The sequence below is a fragment of the Balearica regulorum genome, chromosome 26 (assembly GCF_011004875.1).
Source record: "Balearica regulorum gibbericeps isolate bBalReg1 chromosome 26, bBalReg1.pri, whole genome shotgun sequence".
Lineage (NCBI taxonomy): Eukaryota > Metazoa > Chordata > Aves > Gruiformes > Gruidae > Balearica > Balearica regulorum.
In genome coordinates, this window is record NC_046209.1 from 257,494 (window position 1) to 275,559 (window position 18,066).

At 67.2% G+C, this 18,066-nt stretch overlaps 2 protein-coding genes across 2 annotated transcripts; both read right to left on the minus strand.

Moving 5' to 3' along the window:
• Positions 1-2,446: 2,446 nt before the first annotated feature.
• Positions 2,447-6,774, minus strand: C2CD4C (C2 calcium dependent domain containing 4C). Its single transcript, XM_075776399.1, has 2 exons — positions 6,732-6,774; positions 2,447-6,252 (listed from the first exon to the last, which is right to left on the minus strand). Exon 2 carries the CDS (start codon positions 6,231-6,233, stop codon positions 4,974-4,976), a length of 1,260 nt encoding a protein of 419 aa, XP_075632514.1. The 5' UTR covers positions 6,234-6,252; positions 6,732-6,774; the 3' UTR covers positions 2,447-4,973.
• Positions 6,775-11,035: 4,261 nt separating this feature from the next.
• On the minus strand, positions 11,036-16,801 carry SHC2 (SHC adaptor protein 2). The gene is given in 14 exon segments (XM_075776610.1): positions 11,036-12,229; positions 12,390-12,608; positions 12,610-12,692; positions 13,176-13,340; positions 13,436-13,502; positions 13,586-13,766; positions 13,887-14,013; positions 14,187-14,238; positions 14,457-14,510; positions 14,642-14,761; positions 14,953-15,013; positions 15,417-15,487; positions 16,204-16,728; positions 16,730-16,801. Coding segments are annotated over 14 exon segments (1,926 nt in total). The 3' UTR covers positions 11,036-12,100.
• Between the last annotated feature and the right edge of the window lie 1,265 nt (positions 16,802-18,066).

The window sequence follows — 18,066 nt, forward strand, 5'->3', positions numbered from 1 at the left end:
GGGAGAGAGCCCCCCCCCCCCGTCCCCGTCCCCACCGCTGGACTGGCGGTCGAGGGTTGCCAGGCAACGGGAAGATGCTTTTATGACCAAAATGGTAAATCAGCAGCCGGGTCGGGTGGGGGCAGACACGGCAGCACTCAGGGCTCCCCCAGACCCAACTGCGCCCGAAGATCTGGAGAGGAGAACCAGCTGTTGCTGCCCCACTCGGCCAAAAGCTGCCCCAGCCCCTGCTGAGGACCCCCAAGCATCAGCTGGGGACAACGCTCGGCCCTGGGACCCCCCTGCCCGGCGAGGGGACGGGGCAGGGACAGGGTGTCCTTCCGCAGGGACAGCCCTGCTGCCCTTCTCCCTGGGAAACCCTCCCTGGGGAGTCCTGGCCCCGCCACACTCCTCGTATGAGATCGAGCCCCTAATTTTCCCTCTCCCTCCTTCGCCAGCCATCATGCACGCAGATAAATGAGCTCCAGGCAATTTTCTCAGAAGTTGAGTCCTCCCATTGTGGGAACACAGGACTAAAAATAGCCAAGGTCTGTGTGCGCGTCTCGCCCAGGTGAATCTCGCTCTGGAGATAAGGGTAAAGGAGGCGGCAGCTGCCACCGGCTCCTCCGCATCCAGCCATCTCCCCTCTCTGCCTCAGTTTCCTGCACGGATCGCGCTGCCCACACGTGCACCGTGCCGTTCCCCAGCACAACCCGCACGTGGCTGTGTCAGCCTGGGGACCCCCGGCCAGAGAAACCCCCCCGGGCAGCAAAAAGACGCCGGAGCATCGCCAGCGATGGGCAGAGCCGCCCTTGGTCTCCGTCTCTCGCCTGGCAGCCTCCAACGGCTGCGCTTCATCCGGGCATCCTCCATCCCGAGGGGCTGCGTTGTGGAGAGGGGACGTATCCCCCTGCCCCCCCCCCCCCCGGCCACCACCAGCATCTTCCAGTTCTCAGCCCGGTCCCAGCCCAGGGTGCAGAGAAGACGCGCGTTTCCTTCCCACAATGACTCAATTACAAATTCAGAGCTAAATCTTCCCCCACAAGACACCCCTCTCTACCCCTCTGACTGCTTCCAGTGCTTTGAATATTGAACACTTTCCAAGGATTTTTCATGTGTTCAGGCTGACCCCATCCACTCTAGTTCAGACTAACTTAATCAGCTTAATTTTATTGCTAACTGCTGTAGCTTTACACCTCTAGAAAAAACACTACTTAAATTATTGGCACCTGCCAAGCTCCTGCCACGCTGCTTTCTCTGCCCCCGTGGGGGCTGGAGGAGAGAGGGAGGATCTGTTTAGTGCTCCCAGCCTTTATTTCTACTAAAAATGACAAATTATTAGAATGGTGGAAATTAGAAAAATGGCACTTAGGTAACAGACAAACCTCCCTCTTTTCTTCAGTGGCATTTGGTTAAAAGTAGATTTTGAAATGGGAGGTGGGGAAAAAAAAAACCCCCAGGGTAATCTGTTGAATGCTGATAGCCAGGCGGGGGGGGGGGGGGGCACCCTGGAGGAGCAGGGGAGCGAAACAGTCCAGGGGACACCCCAAGAGCAGATCATCCAACACCCACATCGCTCATGCCACGGCACACGCGGGAGACACGTCCCGGCAGCACCGCGGCAAGGGGGGCACAGCTCGGCAGAAACCATCAGGTTCGTTTTCATGCCAAAACGCTGCCGGAGCGGATCCCCGCTGCTGTCCGGGAGCCGGCCTGAGGTGTCGGGGTTTTGAGGGGAAAAGGGTTGTGAAGCTCGAGAGCGACAGGGAGGGCTCCCACGTCTGCGCTGCCATGGGGTCAGAGCTCAGCTGCGCCCCAAGGAGCCCCCCACAAGGACGGCCCCGGGGCTGGGGATGCTGGGTGCCCCCCCACCACCACCCAAGGGCAGCGCTCCAGCCCACACAGCCCGCTGCTGACGGGGAAGCGCAAAACCATCGTCATATCCTTAATCACCAGCACTGCCGAGGAGTGCAGGGGCCAGGCTGGGGGAGCCGATGAGGAAGAGGAAGGAGCCCTGCGGGAGCCACGGGAAGGGGGTCTCCCTCCTTGCAACCCCATCCCTGCACCGGCGATGCCCTGGCTCAGCTCTGCCCCAGCTGGGAGGGCCCTGGGTCATCCCCCCCCCCCCCCCCCCCCCCCAAGTAAGAACAGCCCTTTTTTCCACATCTCCCAGGAGATTTCCTCCCGCCTCACCCCATGGCTGGGCAGCAGCACCAGGGAAGAGCTCCTGAAGCACCCTGAGCCCCTGCAAGGCTGTCAGGAACGGGTGGCACCACCCAGAAGAACAGTTGCTACTCCGCGGCTGGGCAGTCCCGGGGTCCCAGGTCTGCTCCCCCCCCCCCCCCCTCCACGGCACAGGGAGCCCACAGGGAAGATAACGGGAGTGGGGGGATGCTGCAGCCACGGCGATGAAAAGCAAAAGGACCGCCTCAGGGAAACCAGGAGATGGGGCATTATCTGCATCTGTTTTAGAAATTACTTTATTGCACTAAAAAGGGGAAGTCATCTGTAAACAAACATTCCATTCAGGTATTAATATATTTTTTCACTCCAAAAATGCATCATTAAATCCAGCCACAGAAATATCAAAGCAGGAACAGTAGAAAAGAGCTACAGAGGAGGAAAGATCCAGCCAGGCCACAGTCCCGGCTCCCACGCCGCCCTCCAGCCCATCTCGGGAGCAGGGCTCACAGCAGCACGTCCCAGGGCTCGGCAGACAGCCACACGTCACGATTCCAGCGAGGCAGCCCTGGGACAGGCAGGGTGGGACAGCACAAGCCCCCAGGCCCTTGGGTCTCCCCCCCCAGGGCCAGCCCCGACCCAAGGAGCAGCCCAGGGCCCTGGTCTCAGCATCCCCCTTCCCCAAACGCAAAGGCACACGGCTCTGCTGTGGGGGATGTGTCACACCCCCCCCCCAACCCTCTCACAGAGCACCAAAAATCTTTGCCCAGCTCCTGTTCCCCCTCCCCTCACAGCCTGCTGGGTCCTGTCCCCCCCCCAGCAATGCCTGGTCCCACCAACCCCTTGCAGGCGCAGCACCCCGGGGACCGCAGCACCCCAGGGTGCTGGCAAAGGGTGCAGGGGGCTGTCAGGCAGCAGGCGGCCAGGGAGGGTCCCTTTCCTGCCCCAGGTCTGTTCAGGGGTGGGATGTTCGCCCCAGCCCAGAGACGTGGCCCGTCTCCCCATCCCACCCTCCCCGTGGCCCCCCATCTGCTCCAGGGCGAGCCTGGGCACTCGGGGGCCAGGAGCGTCCCCCGTGTTGGCTGCTGGGGGAGCGGTGGGAAGCCTCAGGTGGGCAATCCCCCACGAAGGAGGGACGTGTCTGCTCCTTACATCCCGCACGGTTTGTTTTCAGCCACAAGCTCAACAAACAACCACAATCACCCCAAATCCCCCCGACATGCAAACACCGCGCTATCAGAACCATGCCTCGCGTACCTGAAACATATTTACAGACAGAAGTAAAACACGCTGGGAAAGATCAGCCTCGGATATAAATAGCCAACACTGAAAAATCTGCCATCTGCTGCAAAGGACAAGGAAGGAACATCAACTGCCACCGACAGAGGTTAACACAGAGGGACACGTGTGTGCGTGTGTGTCCACGCGTGCTGCAACAGGCAGGGACAGGAGCGCTGCGAATTCTGCTCCTTCCACAGCAACATGCAGAGCCCGATGCAATGGGTAACACCACACCAAACAACAACAAGGTGTCTGTTTTATCCACCCACAGAAATGCCCCAGCCGGCATTTCCCCCATTCCTGGTGCCTCCAGCCAGTCGACTGGGATGGCAGGGAGGGATGGGAAGGGGTGGGAGCACCCCACTGCGCCCCAAAGGGAAACCCCAGAGTCAGGCCAGTCCCTCTGGGGAGCCGGGTCCTGCCGGGCTCAGGGGCTTTGTGGCCCCACGGGACACATCCCTCCCTCCCACCCAGTGGGTGCAGCCGCTCGCACCCCCCGAGCCCCCGCAGGCAAGGGAGGGCAGAGGAGCCACAGCCTCCCCCCTGCCCAGCGATACCTGGCACGTCCCCGGTGCCAGCCAGGCCACCGGCATTCAGGGAGGGCTACTCCTGTCGCCTCGGCTTTCATCAGCAAGCACGTCTGCTGGGACGCTGCCCGGGACCACGCCAGTGCCCAGGACGAGGGGTGCCAGGCCTCCCCACGGCAGTGCCAGCCCCCGGCAGCTCCCTCCCACGGGCAGGGGATGGGCACAGGCAGCCTCTTGGATTTGGGCAAACCCAAAGCCCCTGAAGCTCCAGGAGCAGTTTCCCGCAGGGGGTCAGCAGGAGGAGACGCTGCAGGAGGTGGGCAGGGAGGGCGTCCCGGGAGGCTGCGCGTGTCGGACCAAGCCGACTTGCACATCCGTGCAGTCCCGCAGCGCTGGGAAGAGTTCAGGAAAGGCTCAAAAACCACAAACCTGACTAATCCCCCAGGGTCACCTCCCTTGGCCCACCCTTGGGTCACCTCCGCAGTATTTTCTCTGCAGTTTCCGAGACTAGAAACTTGCCTTTTAAATTAAAGCTGAGATCGACGCTATCACCTGAGTCCTGGAGCTGGGGCTTTGAGAGGTGGCATTAAGTATGCTACAGAGATCTACCCACCTCCAACCTTCGTGCTGGCCAGCTGGAGACCACGGGCACCAGGGAGGGAAGAGCCCGGCAGGTGACATCATTCCTTCCCAGTGGAGACAGAGTCGGTGGCTCCCCGCTTCCCGCTGGGCTCCAGGAGATGCAGCCCAGGGAGGGAGCAGAGGGGGGGGAGGCTGTGGCTGCTGGCCCTGCCTGCCCCACCGCAGGAGGGTTGGTGCTGACGGAGCCCCCCCCCAACCCCGGCAGCGCTGCCCCCGGGCACCCCCACGGCCCCACCCCTCCTCCGAGGGGCCCTTCCAAACCCCCCTCCAGCAAGGCCGGGGGACAGGGTCGCCCCCCCCACCCCCCCCACCCCACCCCAGCCCCATGGGCAGGCAGCTCCCTCCGGGGCTGGCAGCAAGCGCCTACAGGCAGGACAGGAGGGCAGTGAGCGGCAGCTCCTTCTCCCCCAGTAGCGTGTCCCGCTTAAGGCTGCTGCCCTTGTTGACCACCTTGAGCTTCAGGGACATCTTCCTGGCATGGCCGGGGCCCAGCCCATCAAAGAAGAAGTCCTCGTTGAAGATGGGGTTGCGGCTGTTCTTGACGATGGTGCTGCGCTGCTTCTGCAGCTTCCCAGGGTTGAGGCACAGCGAGACGCAGCAGTTGATGCTGCGCAGGTCGACGAGGGCGTCGTAGAGGTCCTCGGCAGAGACGAGCCGCACGCGCAGCCGGGCATTGGAGGGGTCGTACTCGGCGGCCAGGCGCAGGCTCCCACCCCGGCTGAGCCGCAGGCTGTGTTCCCGGTCGCGGCCCGGCGGGAGGTCCAGGGGCAGCAGGGCGGCGGGTGGCTGTCCCCCCGCCGGGGTGCTCCTGGCACGGCGCTGGGCGCTGGGGCTGGTGTCGGCCGAGCTGTCGTCGGTGGACAGTGAGCTGTTGCGGGCTACCGAGTGCTTCAGCTTGATGACCTTAGACTGGCTCTCCTGGCTGAAGATCTTCAGCAGGGAGACGGAGCGGGAAAGCAGCGGGGAACCGAAGGGCGAGGACTCAGCCGAGGAACACGTGTCACTCTCGCCGCCGCTGAAGTAACGGCCGGGGTGCATGAGGGCTGCGCCCAGGTCGGTGGGTGCCCGGGACCCGCTCTCACCATTGAGCTTGGCTCTGCGCTGGGCACTGGGCGAGGTGGCCGGCGAGGGGCAGAGGCTGCTGTGCTCGCTGTGGAAGAGCGACTCTTTGCGCCGCGTGTGGGGGCTCTCCACCAGTGTGGCGAAGCCGTAGGAGGTCTGCGCCTTGGGCACGTAGGGCAGCGACATGGCCGTCTGCGCCTGCGGGTCTGCGTTGGTGCCAAAGCCCCCCTCGGCCGTCCAGTCTTCGGCGCTCTCAATCTGGATAATGTGCCGGCCAGCGGCCCGTGGCCGGGAACGGCTGGATGGCCGGGGGCTACGGGGGGGCTTGCGCCCAGCCAGGTCTTGCTCCGAGGCCGAGGGGCCCAGGGCGGGCGCCGCAGGGGGCTCGGGGCCCTCAGCCTCGGCAGGCGCCGCGCTCAGCTTGGGCGGGATGAAGAAGTCGGGGATCTTGTCGGGGGTGAGGACGTTGCTGTAGCGGGACCCCCGCGGGGACTCCTCCGGCCCTGCGCCCCGGGACCCGCCGTTCTCCGTCACACCGCGCAGCCGCTCCAGGAGCCACATGTCGCCGCCGGGTGCGGGGCTGGAAGGGACCCGAGGGACAACGCCGTCACCGGGGGCCGGGCACCGGCAGAGCGGAACCGTCAGCCTGGGGGGGAACCGGCGGCACCGAGAGACGGGAACCCGCCCGCCCGGGGGGACGGGGACAAGGATGGGAGGGAACCGGCCGCGCTGAGGGACACGGGGACCCGCCAGCCCGGGGCGGGGGGGATGGGGGGGGGGGGGGGGGGAGCACGACGGGAAGGAACCGGCCGCGGAACCGCGATGGGCACAGGGACGCGCCAGCCCCGGGGGTGGGGACCAGGAAAGAACCGGCCGCGCCGGGGACCGCGGACCCCCGAGGGACACGGCGGTGTCGGTACCACCGGTCCCGAGCGATGGGTCAGGACGGGGCGGGGCGGCCGCGGCGCACGGGGAGCCGCTGCCGGACGCGACGCGACGGACCGACCGACCGACCGAGCGGCGCCACCGCGAGCGGGAAGTTGCCGAGAGCCGCCGCACCTGGAGCGGAGGAGCCGCCGCCGCCGCCGCCGCAGCAGCCCGGGCGCGACGGGAGCGGACGCGCTTTTATACGGCGGCGGTGGCGGCGGCTCCGCTCCTTTCCCCGCGCCGCCGCCGTAATCCTCCGAGCGCGGCGCCCCCGCATTTCGCCGCGCCGCGCCCGACCGGACCCGGCACCGGGACCGGGACCGGGACCGGGACCGAGCCGGGCCGAGCGGCCCCGGGGTGCTGATGCTCGGGGATGGGGGGGGGGGTGGGGTGTCAGGGGGTGAGGGTGCGAGGGCACCCGGCCCCGGGACACCCGGCCGCCTGTCCACGGGAGCACCGGGGCTGGGATGGGACCGGGAGCGGTGCGGGGGGGGGGGGGGAGCTGAGCCGGGGTGAGGACGGGAGCGGGATGGCGGCAGCCATGGACCCCCAGCGCCCCCCCATCCTGAGCGCCATCGGGGGCCGAGGCCAGCGGGACGGAGCCGGTGGAACCGCGGGCGCAGCCTGCTCCCCGCTCCGAGCCCTTGAGCTCATGAAAGCGCTGAACGAAGCCAACAGCACTCGGAGCTCGAGGACTCACCGAGTGCATTAAGTGATTTAATATCGCGGCTGGAGGAGTGAGTGGGGGGAGACGGTGCCACATGTCACACGTCTCACCGGCATCTGGCGGGGACAGCGTTGGGGCAGGATACGGCCCAGGTGGTGCTGGGGCCACCGGGGCAAAACATCAGGAGGATCCAGGGAGCATCGCTGCAGGCCTCGGTGCTGCGGGGGGGAGCAGGAGCGGGGCAGGAGACTCTCAAACGAAGGTAATTGGCCCCAGCCCAGGTACCGCGTGGATTAATAGCCTTGGGGACAGGGATGCACCGAGCAGGACAGTGGCACACACGGGGACCAGCGGCTGTTCCTCCCCGACTGTGGCCCTGTGGATGCTGTCAGGCTGCAGGGAAGACGCTGTCATCCCACAGCAGCGCAGGGCTGGGAATAATCACCAGGAAGGAGAGTCTGGCATGGTGAGCTCCTTCGGCAGGGGCTGCTGCAGACGGGCAGCGGCCGCGAGAGGTGGGAGGTGTCATCTCCCTCTGCATCCTGACTCCAAGCTGATAAAAAGAGACAGCCAGCCGTGCCAAGCCAGACCGAGGGCCAGCAGCCAGCTCTGCCAGTGCCTCAGAAAGGTGGCAGGGAAAAAGGTCCCCAGGGGGAACAACCCTCCTCCCTCGGGACTTTCTTGGCACATTGCTCTGCCCAGTGTGGAGCAGCGGCTCAGGCCAACTGCAGACCCTCACTGGCGGTGGCTGCCCTTCGCTGGACCTGGGAAAAGCTGCTGGGACCCTCTGAACGGGGCATGTGGGGAGCAGGAACCAGCCAGGACCAGGAGGGGTCTGGGCAGGGATGTCTCGGGGGCAGTGGGAGGGAAGGGGGATGGCGGTGTCCTGGCTGGACCCTGGGGTCTTCACTGCAGGGTGCTGAGTCCTGGGTCCCGCGGTGGGGGGAAGAGGGCAGATGGAGCCCAAGAGAGGAGGACAGGGCTCACAGGAAGGGGAGGCTGGTGAACAAAAGGCTGGTGTTTGCCTTTCCTCCACCCTGCACAACGGTGGGTAAACAACGTGCAGAAATGGTTGAGTTCCCTTGAGATAACAAAGAGCGCTGGAGCCAGGCCAGCCCTGCCTGCTCGGCTCGGGGCCAGCCGTCTCTGGGGCACAGAGGGGAGCAGGGTGCTCGGAGCTGCCTGCTGCCTGCACTGAGCTTGCCTGGGCTCAGCTCGGGGCAGGGCTTCCAGGTTCAAGGCAGAGGAGCTGCAGCGGTCAGGTAGAGACGCTGAGGTCCTGAACGCCCCAGTTCCCAGTGAAAGGATGGCAGGAGAGACCCCGCGCTCGCAGCAGGAGCTGGGGTGGGCACTCACGTCTCTGGCACCTCGGGGACATGAGCTGTGCCGGGGGGGATCCCTTCCCGGCAGTGCAGGCAGGGGCTGCAGCCAGCCCCGCTGCCAGAGACGAGCACTCGCCTGCGGCACTGCGCTGCCACAGCCACTGCGTGCGGCAGGAGCTGCTGGACCTGAAACAGAAATGGGCAGAGAACAAATGCTCGCAGGGCTGGCAGAAAGGAAGGTTTCCAGGACTTCGGAAATGGCCTCTGGACCCTCGCTCAGCCCCCAGAAGCATGGAGCCGGGAGGGGTGCCCTTCATCACCCGCCTCCCCCTCACCCAGGGCTCTCCATGGACCCGGGCAGTGCAGGATGCCGGGGGGGGGAACAGCTCTTGGGGCTCCAGAGCCGCCTCACCCAGGAAACACGATGGGGAGCTGAGCAAGGGCTGGGCAAGACGGACGAGGGTCCTTTGTGCTGGGCTGGGGGTGCGCGGCATGGGCACAGCACCACGGGCAAGCAGCTCCCGGCTGGGGAGTCTGGAAGGGCTGGGGACACTGGCACAGCTAGGGACGCTGGCAAGGCTGGGGACGCTGCCAGGGCTGGGGACACTGCCAGGGCCGGGGACGCGGCTGGTGGAGCCGGCAGTGTGCTACCACCTGCTGGAAGCTGGGAAGGAGAAAGCTCGGTGAGTGGAAGGGGCTGGCGCCAGGACCCTCGGGAGCCCAGGGGTCTGGGCCCACGTCGCAGCCCCTGCGAGGGGCACACATCTCCTCCCCTCCAGCCGGTAAGTTAGTTCCATGAAACTTGCCGATACCCAGTGTCGGAGACTCTCACCCCTCTCCCCAGGAAAACTGAACCGGGCAGCGTTTCTTGTCAGCACGTTTGGAGGCAGACGTTTGCTTCAAGAACGCCGCCGCACGGCTCCCAGCCCACCTCCCCCCGGGGGGTCCTGCCCTTGCGCTGGGCAGCCGTGGGGCACTGCCCCACAGGGACCCTCTCTGGACCCTCGCTCGGCCCCCAGAAGCACGGAGCCGGGAGGGGTGCCTTTCATCACCCGCCTCCCCCTCACCCAGGGCTCTCCATGGATCCGGGCAGCGCAGGATGCCGGGGGGGGGAACAGCTCTTGGGGCTCCAGAGCTCTCGAGGAGGGGCCCTGAGCCCCTGCTGCCCTGCAGCCTGGGGCAGGGGGGGGGACCAGAGCCCCCCACGCTCCATGGCCGTCGGCACCGCCACACCTCAACCAGAGCAGTTAAACCCCAAAACCAAACCCTCCGGCAGCCCTTCGGGCACCTCACGGCAGCACTGGGGGCCGGGGCAGAGCCAGCAGCAGCCGGTGAAGGCGTGGGCTCATTCTCCGGCGGCAAAAGAAGTCAGTTTGGGCTCTCGCTGCCTTTTCCTGCCTCTGCTATTGAGGGAACGGCACAATTATCTTTGCAGACACATTACTACATGACAAAAAATAGCAGCTGAGATAGAAGCGCCGCATCCCTGTAGGTATTCAACTATCAATGGAAAATTACACATTCATTACTGGGCTTTATTTAGGGGCTTTTTTTATTCAATGACTCAGCCAGCACCCGGCCAGAACAGCAGCGCCCTGGGAGGGGCCGTCCCCAGCGAGGGGCAGGGGGTGCCGGGGTGACCCCGCTTCCCCGTGGCAGGGGCCCGTGGCAGCACCGGGCACACGGGGCAGAGCTGAGACCGGCTGGTGGCACCCACCTGGGTCAGGACGAGCGGAGGGGACCCGGCAGAACCCCGGAGCTGGCTGGTGCCAGACCTGCCGGGAGGCTGCCCACCCGGTGCACGTGCCTGGCGGTTCCCAGCCCCGCCATGCCGCTGGTTCAGAAAACCTCCCGCCGCCGGGGCAGCCTGTTCTCTCCTCCGCTGATTCCAGCCAAGAACCTTTCTATCTGCCGGCCACGCCACCGGGAGCTGTGGCCAGGCCCACCGCGGGGCTCCTGCTCCGCCAGCTACCGTGTTCATTAACGGTGAGGAACGGCAGCTCAGCTCCGGGCTGCTCGGTGCCAGGAGGCTGGCAGGCAAGCGGCTGCATCCTGCCCCCGGGCAGAGGTGGGAGGTGTGCCTGCAGGCAAGGAGCAGGCAGGGTGAGGAGATGCTGAGTGCAGGGAGGAGATGCTGTGCAGGACCAGCACCTCGTGGCCAAGCCTTGGGTACCACAGCCCCCTCCAGAGCTGGAGGGGATGGGGGGTGGGCAGCCCACAGGCAGAAGGGGGACAAGGTGACCCAGGGGGGGCAGAGACAAGTGTGCCCAGCCAGGATGGGACAGGCTGCCACCACCACCATGGGACCGGCCAGGAGCTGGTGGTGCTGGAGATGCTGTCCCAGCACCCTCTGCATCCCCGGCCCTGTTGAGGCCCTGGGCACAGGAGCCAGCAGCGGCTGCCTGGTCCCAGCACCGTGCCTGGGGACAGCATGAACAACCCGGGCGCCTTGCTCATTTCCAGGTTTAATTAGAAATGTATTCCAAACCACGAACCCGCACCCAGAGCCAGACACACCGGAGAAGGAGACGTGTATGCCATAAAAACCTGCCAAAGCCCCGAGCCGGCCGGGGGCGTTCCCTGGGGGCCGTGGGACACCTCTCCTCCCGGGAGCCCTGGCCTCACAAGCCGGTGCCAGTACCTCATCCCAGCCGCAGCAGCTTTGTCCTGGCCCCAGCCCAGGGAGGGCTGCAGGGGCTCAGGGCCACCGGGAGCCTCACATGGCAGCCACTCCTGGGGAGAATCCAGCTGGAAATGTGGGAGCGGCAGGGACATCCAGCAGCACCAGACAGTTGTGCCCAGCCCCATGGGCAGAGCCAAGCCGGGGACTACAGCCCCCACTGATGGGAGACCCCACGGACGGGGGTACTCCCCAAATGTTGGGGGGAGGGAATGAGGTGGGGAGTTGGGTCCCGAGCAGCAGCATTGGGCGAGAGACACAGCTCTGTGGGCAAGGGGCTGGTCCCCCCAGCTGCCCCTCACATACCTTGCACCCACATGGATGCACACACACATGCATACACCCACTCACACACGTGCACACACCAAGCCTGCTCGCCTCATCCCACCCAGGGAGCCCTGGGATGAAGCTGACGGAGCCCTGACCCCATTTGCTCCGTCATCATCCAGAGACCAATTCCATGTCCCGGAATGGCGCTGGCCCTGGGCCCCGTCCCTCTCGGCGAGGCCACCCACCAGCTCCCACCTCATCAGCGTTTTGCCTCCACACTTGGAATAAACATCTTCGTGTCCAGCTGGGCAAGGGGCCCCGTGTGGATGATGGAGGGAGGCAGCGTGGATGGGGTGGGGGGATCCTTCAGGGCCAGAGACTGTGAGGTCCTGCTGGGGAGGAGGATGGGGAGCCCAACCCTGGGGTGTGCGGGGAGCTTTGCCTCCCCCTGAGGCCAGGCACAACCGGAGGAGGGGAGCGCAGAGGGGCCCTGGCTTTGCCCTGGGGCTGGGGCGAGTCTGGCACCAGGGGAGCGGGTCAGGGGCTCACGTACCCCCCGGCATCACTGTTTCCTCCGGACAACCTGGCGGAGGTGCAGCTCGCTCTCCGCGGCCACGATGGGCTGCTCGTTCTCCCGGTGGTGGCTGATGAGGTGGCTGATGCTCTCAAACAGCACGTCCTTGGTCCTCACCTGAGGGCCGGGAAGCACAGCGGTCCTGAACCCAGGAGAGCTGCCTCCCGCATGGGAGCTCTGTGCAACCCCCAGTGCCTGCCCACCCCTGTGGACGTCTCCCCCAGCATCCCTTCCCACCCACCCTTACCCCATCGCCCACCCCGCGCCCTGCCCTTACCACACCCTCGGGATCCACCAGCAGCAGGTGCTTGGGCTGCCCGCTGTGCATGCCGGTCAGCACGTACTGCCCCGGGTTGGTGAGGCTGTCCCGCACCAGGAAGTCCCCGTCCGTCTGCAGGAGCCTCTCGGCGTCCCGCCGGCTCATCTTCCCATGGTACCACGGCTCCCGCCTGAGCTGCTCCTCTGTGGGGGCGATGGGGGCTTTCCGCGTGGGGGGGGCTCGGCCACTGGTCCTCGATGGGGGGGCTGGTGCCACCCCCCGCAATGCACTCGTGGAGCTTCAGGGCATCCTCGAATGGCCCTGCGGGAGCCAGGGGGTGCAGGGGCGTCACCCTCCTGGGGCATGAAACAGGGCTGGGGGATGTCAGGGCCAGGGCCAGGCTGAACGCTGGCAGCAGGACCCACGGTCCTGGCCAGACCCACCTCTGGGCTGGACCTTGCTGTGCCATGGTCACCCCAGGCATGACGCTGCACCTGCGCCCAGGCGCGGAGGGGACAGTGCCCCCCTGCACCAGCACGGCTGCCCCCTCCACATGGCTAGGCAGGGTGGGTGGACAGGGTCCCCACCTGCAGCCCTGCCCCGAGCACGTCCCTGCCGCCCCCAGCAAGGGTGGGCAAGGATGGGGTCCCAACTCGTGGCCCCCAGCGCTCAGCATGGCACCGCTCGGGGCTCAGCCAGCGCGGGCACTGCCAGGGTGCAGCACATGGCTGGGCAGCCCATGGGGACGGCTCGGCCCCTCTGCAGCGGGTCTTGTGCCAGACACCACCCGGCCCGGTGGCTTACTCATATCAAAGAGGTCCTTTTTGGGGCTCTCCTCTGGTGCCCCGCGAGCCGCCGCCTCCGGCTCCCAGGCGTCCAGGCTCTGCGTGTTCACGTACATGTGCTCCTCGTAGTCCCGTGGCCCCAGGGGATGGCTGTCTGCCTGCAGGTACCCGTCGCAGGGCTGGCCTGCGAGGACCAGGCATCACCACCGGCCCGGGCAGCGCAGAGCCGTGGGGACCCCTGCTCACGGTCCGTGGGGTCCCCCCTGCAGCGGTACCCACCCTGGCTCTCCAGGTCCCAGGGCGGCCCCGGCTGGCTGCTCTGGTCTCGCCTGGCTGCAAACCCACCCTGGGGAGGGGAGAGAGCACGGATGTCGGGGGGACCTGCCCGGGCCCCCCACGGCAGGGCTGACAGCAGCCCTGGGGACTCACCTGGCTGGGGGGGCCGGAGCCCGAGGGCTGAGTGTGGATGTGTCCCAGGACCAGGCCATGCCGGAGCCGGGAGTCGATCAGCCCCCCCGGGGGTGGCTCCTTCCCCGGGATGCTGTTGTAGTAATTGTGCTCAGCCGCCTCCTCCTCCCCCCCCCAGGCCGACTCCTCCACACCCAGCGCCCTGCAGCAGGGACGAGCAAGCTGGGGACACTCTGCCCAGCTCAGACCCCTCCCCGTGCCCAGCACGGGACGTGCCCGGGACAGCGGGTGCGGGGCCGTGGCGGAGCCCCCACCTCCCTACCTGTCTGGGGGTGCCACCACCTTGGGGGGGCTGTGCAGGTATTGCTTGAAGCGCAGCTCGAAGGCCTGTCCCACCGTGCTGATGACGCTCTGCGCCAGCCCCTCGCAGCACTCCAGGATGTGGCAGGCTGCGGACAGACGGACGCATGGCTTGAGCGTTTCCCCCGCGCACCCATCACCCATCCGGGACCACCCTGAGACGCCCCTCGTGCCCCCCAAGAGGGATTCCCTCCTCCAGCCTTCATCCCCCAGCGCATCCCTCCTCTTCTGCAGAGCTCCGGGGCGCGGGGGCCAGCGTCACCTCTCTGGTTGATGGGGTCCTTGGCGACGTAGGCGACGTAGTCTGTGGTGTCCTGGGGGCACAGGGGGAACTCAGGACCCACGTCCCGCTGCCGTGTGGGCACCAGGGCTGGGGGCGCTGGGGCGAGGGGATGAGCTCGGCCCCAGCCCCACGTCCTGCCCGGGGACCGGGCTGCCCCACAGTTTGGTTCAGCCGTAGGACGGGCAGCCCTTGTCCCCACTGCCCCCGAGGGACGGCAGCCAGGGGAGGGCTGGGGCGCGCGTGCCTCACCGTGTCCCCACCAGAGGCGAAGGAGATGGATTGCATGTGGTGGTTGGCGATGATCTGTGGGGGACATGGCCCGCGGGGGGGGGGGGGGGGTCAGTGCGGGGGCCACCAGCCCCCTGGTTCGCAGCGGGAAGCAGAGGGCTGGGAGGTGGCAGGTGACGGGGCCGCGTCCCCGGGGATGGCTTCACCTGGCGCGTGGTGGGGATCATGAGGTTCAGCCCATCAACAGAGATGTTGACAGCGATGCTCATGCCAGCGAAGCGGAGGTTGCTCTTGCCCAGGATGGAGAAGAGGGCTTTGTTGGGAGCCTGATGGGGGGGAGAGAGGAGCGTGGGAGTGATGCAACCCCAACAGGACCGGGTTTCCTAGGGTGAAGGAAGCAAAGAGGGGTGCCCCGAGAGACCCCGAGCTGTGCCCCGCGAATCGGGCAGGCACCCCCAATACCCTGTCCCGCAGCCCTAGCTTGCCCCAGGAAGGGATGGGCTGGGTGGAAACTCACCTTCTTCTTCCAGATGCCCTTCACGCCCGGCACCGCCTCGTACAGTCTGTTGATGGCTTCCCTGCAAGCCATGGCCCCCGGCCGGGTTACTGCTGCAGACCCCTGGCCCCTTCCCAGCTGCCTCCCCCACCTGTGGCTCCACAGGGTCTGGGGGCATCAGCCCCCGCAGCCCCAGGCGCCGCAGCCTCCCCGCAGCACTGCCCCGCGTCACCGGCCTGCGGTACATAATCCCGGCCAGGGCCACCTCCCTTCTCCTCTTTCCGCCCATCGATCTGCAGCAGTGCCCTTCATCCGCGTCCCCGCGTGCGGGGTGGATCCCATGGGACAGGACTCCCCCAGACCCTGGCCCTATGTCCGTCCGTCCCCCCCCCACTCCACAATGCCCTGGGGAGGGGGAGCACCCAGGGCTGCTGGGGGCTCTGGGTGACATTGGGGTGCAGGTGAGCGGGACTGCGGGGTTGTACCTGGTGACCTGCGTCCGGGTGTTGAAGTCAAGGGACCTCATGGAGCGCAGCACCTCGATGCACCCCATGTACTGCGGGGGGGGGGGGGGGGAACACAGTCAGAGCAGCCTCCGCCAGCCACCACCACCAGCCCAGGGCAGGCGATGGAGAGGACAGGAGGGGAGGAGCCGGGTGTCAGTGGGAAAGGCCCCTTCGATGCCAGCTCCGGGACCCTCACCCCAACACACGGCACCCTTTCACCCTCCACCCCAAAATGCTTCATCGCATACCCAGCCCCCGTGCTGAGACCCGACAAATTCACTTGCGTGTTGTGGCTTGTGCCACCCTCATAGGGGCTGGCTGCCGCTGGCTCCCAGGGCTGGTTCCCCGGCCCAGAACCCCCCTGGCCCATCCTAGGCCGGTTCGGAAGGCCGTGCCGTCCCTCCCAGGGTGAACCAGGCAATGTGGGGCACGTAACGGGGCCGGGCTGCCTGTGACAGGGCGAAGGGGCTGCGGACCCTCCAGGCCGGACCCCCACCACGTCCCCTTGGCCACGGTCACGGCACCGCGGGCTCCCTCGACGCCCCGTCCCAGGGCAGATCCCGCGGGATCCCGGGGACGCGGCCGCAGCCCTCGGCGGCAGAGCCTGCCCTGGGACAACCGGGGAGCGGGGGGGGGGGGTTGGGGAGGGACCCGAGCCGTCGGGAGGAGCGGACAGACCCGCCGAGCCCCGGCCACGCGTGGGGGGCTTCGCGCCTTCCCGCGTCGGGGCGAGTCCGGTTCCAGCCCCGGCTCCGGCGGGACTTACCCGGACGATGTAGGAGACGCCGGGCCCCAGCACCCGCTCGTCTGGGTGCAGCCAGCCCTGCGCCGGCTTGCGGATGAAGCTGCCCTTGCGGCTCCACTCCTCCCCGCCCGGCCGGGCCGCCTCCGTCCGCGCCGCCCGCCCCGCCGCCCCCCGCGGCCGCCCGCCGGCCGGCAGCGAGCAGGGCGCGGTGCAGAGCGGTTCGCAGACGCCCAGCACGGCGGCCAGCGCTGAGGGAGCTCCCGCGGCCGCGGCGCCGCCCGCCCGGGCAGGCACGGAGAGCTCCCGGCCGGTCCCGGTACCGGTACCGGCGGGGCCGCGGCCGAGGAAACCGGCGGGGCCGGGGAACTTCCACTGCGGCATCCGCGGCAGCAGCGCGCAGAAGGTGGTACCGGGCTCGGGCTCCTCGCCCGCCGCGGGGCAGGGCCCGGGGGCCGGCGACGGCATAGGGGCGGTCAGCGGCTCGTCGCGGAAGCGGTCATATTTGGGCTCCGGGAGCATGCCCGGGGCCGCGCTCCGCTCCACCGCTACCGCTGCCGCTCCGCCGCGCCGGCTCCCGCCCCCCACCCGTTCCCCCGGGGCCGCGCCGCGCTGATGTCATGGTGCGAGAGCTCCGCCGCCCGCCCCGGCCCCCCGCGCATCCCCCGCCCCCCCCGTGGCCCCCCCCGGCCCTTCTGGACCCGCGTCCGCCCCAGCATCCCCCGCCCCCCCCCCCCCCGAGCACCTCCCGGCTCCCTCTAGGCCGCCTCTCACCCCCCCTCACCCCCCACCCTCCCCCCCGCATCCCCTGACTGCCCCAGCCGCCCCCCCCCCCCCCCGAACGACCAGCGGGGGCTGCGGGGAGGCGGCGGTGGGAGCGGCGGAACGGGCAGGTGTGGCCCCGGTATTGGGGGGACAGCGGGGGACGAGGCCGGCCGGGCTCTTCTCGGCACATCCTGCACCAGCCAGAGACCTCCGGGCACGGCTCTGCGGCCCCCACGCCTGGGCCGCCCCCGCCACATCAGCGTGCCCCCCCCCGCAAACACCACCCGTGGGGACGGAGCCACTCGCGCCCTGGTCCAAACCCACTCGCTGCGGAGCCCCCCAGGCTCGCAGCGGCCCTTGCGGGTACCCCGCAAGGCGCTGCAGGGTTACAGGCTGGGGGGGGGGCTACGGCCTTCCCCGGGAGCTACAGGGCTGGTGCATCGGCTGCTCACCGCTCACGTTTTGGAATTAGCCGGAGCGCGAGCGGGCGCTTCTGGAAAGGGCCCAGCAGCCCCTGGCCGCTGCCCTTGCCCACAACGGGGACGTTTTCTGCTCTTTCCACATCTTCATCACAGAGAAGCGCCTGCAGGGAGCCCGGGGTGTGGGAGGCTTTGCCAGGCGTCGCTGCACAACGGGGCCGCCCTATTTCTGTGCCTCCCTGCCCAGTGGTCTTGTTCACTCTGATTTCATCTGCCTCCAAAGCCAGGTCTGGCTCCCGCTTGTTTATGTGTCTGGAAGGCTGAGGCACTAAAAAGCACAATCATTTTCTTGCTTCTCTGCCAGTATCTGCAGCAAGCAGGAAAAAAAAACAAACCAAAAACCACCAAACAACAAAAAACCCCCACAACTTAAAGGGACTTTCTGACCTCAATCAAGTAACTCATCTTTCCTCCAGCCCTGGGGCTGCTGCTTTGTTCCAGCGGTTGAAAGGACTCAGATCTCCTGTCGAGCCTGGCACCAGCCCACAGCATCCTGCTCATCGCAGGGCTCAGAGAGGTGCCGGGCCATTCGCGTTCCCCCCAGTATGAGCTGGGCGCTGGGCTGGCGCAGACAGAGCCGCGGACTCCTGCCGGGGTTTTCTGCCGGTGCCCGGGTCGACGGGAGCCCAGCTCAGGCAAAGGG